The following is a 7,707-nucleotide window of genomic DNA, read 5'->3' as shown; positions in this document are numbered from 1 at the left end:
GTCGTATTTCCATTATGCTACATGTTTACTTCACGTTGTGATTGAAGTTACATTGTACCATTACAATCCGTGTTAATTAATCCAAGTGACCACTTAAATTGTTTCCTCTTATTAGGAACTCCCCATCAAATAATTGGCCATTTACTAATAGAAATGAACTCTTCATACGACAGAACAATGAGCAATACACTATAGTGCTACATAAAAGAAAATGTAATCTGTAATAAACAGATGTTTAGGTCTATAGCCTATCTTGGCGTTATCTATGAAGGGAGATACCCCCTAATGACGTTGACGAATGTATAAATATATTTTTCCCAAATGTGTATTATACTGAATATCAACATTTTGGTCATTATAGGTATACTATTTATAGTTTTCATTTAATTCTAAACCTCAAAATTGAAAACTCATCTTTAATGATACCCTCAAAAACAGTAGATGCCCATTTTTTCCCATTTCACTTGTAAATAATACAAAAGGGTTTAAGTTTCACCGATTTCTTTTATTTCGACTTAACTGGCCTCTGCGCGCGACAGGGAAAACTCTCACTGAATAGCAAAACTTCCCGGCTTGGATTCCAAGCTCTCTACCGGGTATACATAAATAATAATCTAAAACTTTAATCAAACGAACATAAAGTGAATCTACTCGAAGCAATTTCTACAGTACTACTCCGAGAGCATATTCTCAAAACATGTTTTCAAATAAACCTTTGTCCTTATCATTTTCTCCCCCTTTCATTCTTTTTAAACAGAGCTCTATATCCTTAACAGATCAGTAAACAAGCTAAAGTTGAACATTTTCACATTATTCATCCTTTAAACAATGCATTTCTTTTTTCATTATTTTCTCCTAAATATCACATTTAACATAATTGTTGGAAACAAACAGAAAATAAAGCTAAGTATTAATTTTCAGAAGTTGATTTGCCATTATTAAGGCCAAACATGAGAGAATGCGTGTGCTTCAGGATTGGTAAAAGTCAGGTTCGGGTCGCAGGTTGTGACAGTTCCCTTTGGCATATTTGACCCAACCCTGCTTCAGCAATGAGAGAAGACTAGGAAGAGATTGAGTTCTGTACTGCAGTGTTGTTCCAGTGATTCTTCTCTGTGGATGTGTAAAATATATTTTACAGCACTTCCTCTTGACCCAAAAGACTGGATTGATTTAATGACCCTACCAAGCACTGTCTGCCTAACTTACCCTCTGAGGTGCCTATTACACTCTCATTTCGCTCTATGCTCAGGAGTAGTGAGGATTTTTAAACAGGGGGTAAATATGTTTGGATTACTGTGTGAAATTAGGTGAGATTGTCCAGTGGGAGTCACTGATAATGCGTTGACTCCAATGTCGGACGAGTCTCCAATGTGCTAGTGCTATATGGTTTTGGTCATGCTTTTTGTTGAGATGGTTTCTTTTATTTTTTTATTTTGTTTTAAGGAGAAGGATCAGCACACTTCCTTCCCTGCAGTGCTAGATGGCAGGATGTTTAGTTGGGTCAACTGGGCTGAATGTTCTTTTGCTTTGAGACGCAGCGCTGCAATGCTAGATGCCCTGCGGTCTGCGGCCATAGACGATGAGGAGGAAGAAGGTTCTGGCAGAGTTGTGGGTGGCTGCACTGGACTCTCCACTGGCGGAACAGTTTGCCGCAGGAGAGCAGCGGCCATGGAAGCACTAGTCAGAGGACCCATACTTGAGAAAAGTCTGAACAGAAAGACAGAATTCCTATGAATCATTGTACTGCACTTTCATTAAAAGTCCACTATCCTTTGTCTCACATACATGCTCACACCCCATTGGTTTGTCAATTTTCCTTACCATTTAAAATTTCTACAAATCTATAAAATGACATAAATATAGATTGTTCTGTTTGTTTTCCAGTATGATTGGAATATGCTTTTTTACTTACATGACTAATTCTGATCGCAAAAGGTCTTTACCTGCCAAATGTGGGTCCAATGAACGCTGGATGCCTGAACATTGATGTGCCCAGGAAGGTTCCTAGGCCGAGGGGTGTGGCAGGAGGGAGGGCAGAGCTGTTGTGTGGTGGGGCCAGGCCTGGGAATGCAGCAGCGGTCCATGCTGATTCCAAAGCCGGGTGAGGTGGGAAGGGCCCTCCTTCAAGGTAGTGACTTAGAGGGTGAGCGCCTGCCAGTGGCCCTGGAAAGGGCAGGCCTGTGGGGTGAGCCTGGACACCTGCCTTCTCCCGTTTCCTCCACTTTGCCCTTCGGTTCTGAAACCAAACCTAAAAGTTGGGACAGAAGCTTGAGTAACAAGGCCATGGCCCTCAACTTATACTTGACTGTTTTTACAAACTAAACAACTGCTAATTTCACTACCACCAAAACATTAAGTAATGCAATTAAGTAGAGCTTCCTTAAAATGTATTAAATAATTGGCCTTGAGAAGTTTCTTTCTTAAAATTCTTGATGCATTAATATTCCACTTGACAGCCTGCACGGTCATTTAAGCGTGAGCTTGTCATTCTTGTTCATGAACAATATTTGGTTCACTTTAATGAGGTGACAAATAGGCTGGAAGTCAAGGGTAATTACACGGCCCAAAACTTACGGTCTGTTACCCTAACAGCGTGGTAATTAACAGTCCTGTTAACAAAAGATGTCGTTCGGCTGCTTCCAATAAGAAATAAAGCACTTTAAATTAAATTCCTCAAATGTAAGTTAATGGTAAAGAAAAGGGTCTGAAAGGGTATTTAACTTTCCCACGATTCCCCTCCCATCCGGCTAAAACCCACCAGGTTGTGCCATAGGAACATGACCTGCAGACAGGGACTAGTAATGAAGGGAAGTGTCAACAGTGGAACCAACAGGGACCTTGGCCTCTCACACATGCTCAAAAGTGTTTTGCATTACACAGCCCCTGGGGAATTTATTAGCTTTATCACCTCCTGATCGAGCCTGTTAAGTGATTTGTTCTCCCACATCTCCAAATTGACATCTGTTGTTTTACATGGGCAATAACCCCGGTAGCTTCCTCGTGTTTGCACTGTCTCTTTGGTTATGAGAGTAGGGCTTGAACATGCGAGCTAGAGAAAGGAGGAGTGACAAACACCCTTAATAGTCTCTCACTTGTTCCAAGTGCAAAGCATCGGATCAATGCCGGTCTATTGCAATCACAAAATGGGAAATCAAATAGCATTATCCCCCTACCCCTCCCCTCTCCCCGCGCGGGCGATGAGAATTCAAACACCATTTTCTCCCTGGAATAGCAGTGTTTGCTCTCTCGCTAAGTGCACTTTTATGAATCAGGGCCGGCTGTGTAATTGCCGCTAAAATGTTCGCTCTATTGTGTATAATAACTTTTGATATCAGGAAAGACCTTCCCATGACGTACAGGGTCTTTTAACCAAGTTAAGAGTGTCACATTAAAATGAAATTAAATATAGACCATTAGGTAGGCTATATAGTCTTAGTGTCTATAACTAAGCACATTTTAAGTATTCGTAGGCCCGCATCATTGAGTTAATCTTTACCTAGACAAGTTGCCTCATAATAATAATAATAAAATAATTTCTCTCAATTCACCTCAATTCAATTCTGTTGTCTAACATCAGTTAACATATTAACATCAGTATGCATTTATATATATATATATATATACAGAGAGAGAGAGAGAGAGAGAGAGAGAGAGATTGTGCTAAAGAAAATCAAGCAATGAAAAAACAATCAGACACTTACTTGTACGCGCGCTTCTGTAAGATCCAGCCTCATCGCGAGCTCCTCTCTGGAAAAGAAAATAGATTACCAAAATGTGTGCAAGGTGATTTTTTTTCTTCTCACAAATAGTGCAAGAAAACATATTTCGCCTAAATTGCCAAGAACCTATGAAAGCAATTTGGGGCTGATGAGAATCGAACGGATAACTTGTACATTTTCCATAATGGCTCATTTATTTGGGAGAGGATTTAGTGCACTGTAACAACATAATGATGGAAATAATGGCATCCAGACTATTACATGAAAATTGAGCATTTACTGAAAATATACCTGGCTGAATTTATGACAATTATCTGCCACTGGAATGAACTACATCAATATAAACATCGATATTTCATGATCAACGCCGAGAATTTTGGTTAAAGAAAAACGTTCCTCTGGTAAATTTGTCTATTATTTGGCAGACAGGTGTTTTGTCAGGCACATTTTATTGTTATATTAAATAGGCATATGTTGTCTGCCATATTGATTGATTTTCTTTAATACAAAATGCTCCGCATAACGTGTTTGTGGGACAAAATTTTGAAAATAAAATCAAGTCTTATTAAAATTCTCATTAATGCTCAATTTGCCACAACAATGATGTCCATGTTTATCAACAAAATACACCATCAATTGCACAGCACTGCAGTGTGTATGTATGTATGTATATGTATATATAGCTATATTGTTATTATTATTACATACATTATGTTGTAATATATATATATATATATATAAAATTTCAGTAGCATAATGTAATCCAAACAAGAGCATGTAGGTAGCTCTAACATAAGGACACTTGACGTATTAACACAATACATCCGTAAATTAATTTTAGGCCTATTTTTAATTCGGCTATGGAAGCTATTTCAAGCCAAAATATTTGAAACAGTTGATACGGGGAAGCGTTATATTTATATTTGTACAGTTTGTCTTGTGGACAGCTTGAATCCACACTTACATGTTTGAACATAAATATGATTAAATAAGCATTTTAATGCTGACTCAAAATGGGTCTCCCCCAAACGCCTTCACAGCAGTCAAACAAATAAACCCCAAGAATATTATAAGAATATTAATTTATACATTTCAGCTCAAAGTAAGCTACTGCTGACCCAGATATATTTTTCTATACATCTGGGAGAATATTGTATATCAGTCACAACAATAAATTGTACAGTTACTGACATTAGGCGAGTGTATCTACACCTTAGATTATTCCATTGTGCATGTTGGACAGAATGATACGCGTTGTGCCCCGTAGGATAAAAATGTAGCCTAAAATGATTTAGAAAATTATGTATAATGAATCCGAGTTATATTCTGGAAGAGCAAAACATCATCAAAATCTCTTCAGAAAACACGGAAGAAATTTCGCTATAAAACGGAATATATCCACACCAGAAGCGTTTTGTACAAAGGTTTTGTTTCATGAGTCTACCCTATTGGAATTAGTCAAAGTTTACATTATTTAATGTTTTCAAAAATATCGGGCTGTGCATTTTAACAAATATTGTAAGCTATACCTATAGGCTATATGATGAAAATTATATAATTTATATAGCCTACATATATGAATATATGTGTTAAAATATTTAAATCACTAATTTAGCCCTACAATTTTAGCCTATATTTCATTTGTTATTTTATAAAAATAATAATGAATGTACTATTAATATTAGATATAGGCTGTGCCTTTATATGCGTTTATGTGTTGGAGGAATACTATTTTAATAATTTTGTTTAAATTAGCGATATAGGCCCACATAATTATTTATTAGCCTATAAAATAAATACAAATCTGGACCATGAAAATTCGTGCTATTTTTCGGGCATGCTATTTTGAGAAATGCAATTGTTAGCAATATTATACATTATAAATATTATTTCTAATATTCGCATTATTGTTATTGTGTTTGTTCTTGTTATCGATGTTGTCAAAATCTATATAGGCCTACTATAATAGACTCTGTCTAAACATCTCGCTGAATAACGTTAGAAACATATCGTAACTGGCAATATAACCATGTCTTTATCTGCGGTATATACCTGGTGAACACATCGGGGTAGTGTGTCTTCTGGAAGGCCCTCTCCAGCTCCTCCAGCTGATAGCTGGTGAAGGTAGTCCTGTATCTTCTCTGCTTCCGTTTAAGCATGCCCTCCTCTGTGTCGCTCCCGGCCGACAGACACACACTGTCCTCTCCATCTTTTACATCCCCATCGTTGTGCAGACTCTCTTCATCCTTGGGAGACAAGCTGGTATTTCCGCACGCCTCTTCTTTGACAACGTCCTCTTCAAACTTCAGAGTACTGAGTTCCACCAGCTCCTGTGCTGTATGTTCGTGGCTTTGGCCTTCGTCATTTTGGCTGAAGTGCGCATTCTCCCTATATGACTTGCTACGGCTAATGCTGACTTGTGGCGCCTGGCTGATTTTGAGGCTCTCACGGGCATGGTCCAGCAATCTCTCCCTCTCCCTCTTCTCTAGGTGCTCATGAAACATCCTCCCGGAGTCCAGGTACTTCCCCCCTGGGCCGTAGAGCCGGCGTAGTTTGGGCGGCAGGTGCATATCCGAGTCAAAGGAGTTTTCTTTAGAGGTGACGGGGGAAATAAACCGGTTGAATTCAAGGGTCACAGGTAATATTTTTTAAACACACTATAGCCTAAGCTCTACATCAAAACAACATTAAATGCTCGCCTTCACCTCATTCATATATTATACATAATATTAAGCATTTCAAGTCTATTAGTCCCGTTTCATTTAATTCATTTAATTAGACCGAGGGAGTTTCAGGACAATTTCACATGCACCCAAAGGCACTCCAAGGGATTGTTGCACCTGAACAGGACACTATTTCTGTAACTATTAAGTTAAATGGACAAGAAATCAATGAACTGTTAAAAACACTACAAAATAAGTAGAAAAAACGTTCTATGATTAAAAGCGTAAACTGTTGACGTTTACCTTCAGTTGACTGATCGTTGTCCGCTCTGACGGGTGCAAGCAAACTTTGCGCTCCCAGCTGTCTGACTTTGCACGGGCTTCTTCTGCCCAGTATACTGTCTATGCAGTACGAGGAAAGCACGGTGGGCGACTTGCTTTTACACTCGCTGCGGTCGCGGATTTCGTCGTCGTACTGACTACTCATATTGGTATCGTAAGGTTTTGCTTGAGTTGGTGACGGTCACTCTGTCGCACTATATCTGAAACGTCTCTCTTGCCTATCCCACCCTGGCCGCTAATGCCATATGCACTGATCCGCAGTAGCTCCGCTCTCCATTCTGTTGCATTGACGTGTAACGCAAATCTGATTGGCTCCCAAGGGAACCAGGGGGATCTTTATATATTATTCTGTGAAAGTTAAACGGTATGAACTGAGCGAGTGTTTTGATGGATTACAGAAATTAGCTGGATGAGCGCCTCCAAATTTAGATTAAAATAAAAAAGATAAAAAAAAGGTCAAATTTAAGATAAATAAAACCTCAGAATGTCTAATGATCTAAACAAATGGAAAATTATTTATAAACAATTTTATGAAATCTATTGTTATAATCATAACGAAATAATAATACTATTATTATTATTATTTATGCTGTTGTTGTCATGTTTTTATCTGCAATAAACCAAAATAGATGTATTCTCTCTAGAAGAGAAATAAGGAAAATTAAGGAGAAATAATCAAGTTGTAATGAATCATATTACAAGAGCTTATTACTACTTTATATTAACTGTTTTACACTTTCAGTGCCATACATTTATTTTTAACATAAAAAAAAGTACTGACAGCCCATTTAGTTGATGTAAGGCCTGACCGGGAGAATCGTTCACCTGGTGCTCTAGTGCGTACACTCACATATATACCAAGCCTAATTGCCTGTCCTCTGAGTGAAGCGATCATATAGACATAGATGATTGACTTAAAAAGTGAGGGGGGTGATAATAGGGTGTTGCAACAGGCCGATGAGAGCGTACTGCAGGCAACTAGA

General features: G+C 38.2%; 1 protein-coding gene across 1 annotated transcript; it reads right to left on the bottom strand.

Annotated features, from left to right (window-relative positions):
• Positions 1-571: 571 nt before the first annotated feature.
• Positions 572-6,869, bottom strand: LOC127634646 (aristaless-related homeobox protein-like). Its single transcript, XM_052114278.1, has 5 exons — positions 6,687-6,869; positions 5,772-6,322; positions 3,702-3,747; positions 1,944-2,248; positions 572-1,707 (listed from the first exon to the last, which is right to left on the bottom strand). Exons 1-5 carry the CDS (start codon positions 6,867-6,869, stop codon positions 1,452-1,454), a joined length of 1,341 nt encoding a protein of 446 aa, XP_051970238.1. The 3' UTR covers positions 572-1,451.
• Between the last annotated feature and the right edge of the window lie 838 nt (positions 6,870-7,707).

This window comes from Xyrauchen texanus, chromosome 41 (assembly GCF_025860055.1).
Source record: "Xyrauchen texanus isolate HMW12.3.18 chromosome 41, RBS_HiC_50CHRs, whole genome shotgun sequence".
NCBI lineage: Eukaryota > Metazoa > Chordata > Actinopteri > Cypriniformes > Catostomidae > Xyrauchen > Xyrauchen texanus.
This window is presented reverse-complemented; position numbering and strand designations above follow the sequence as displayed.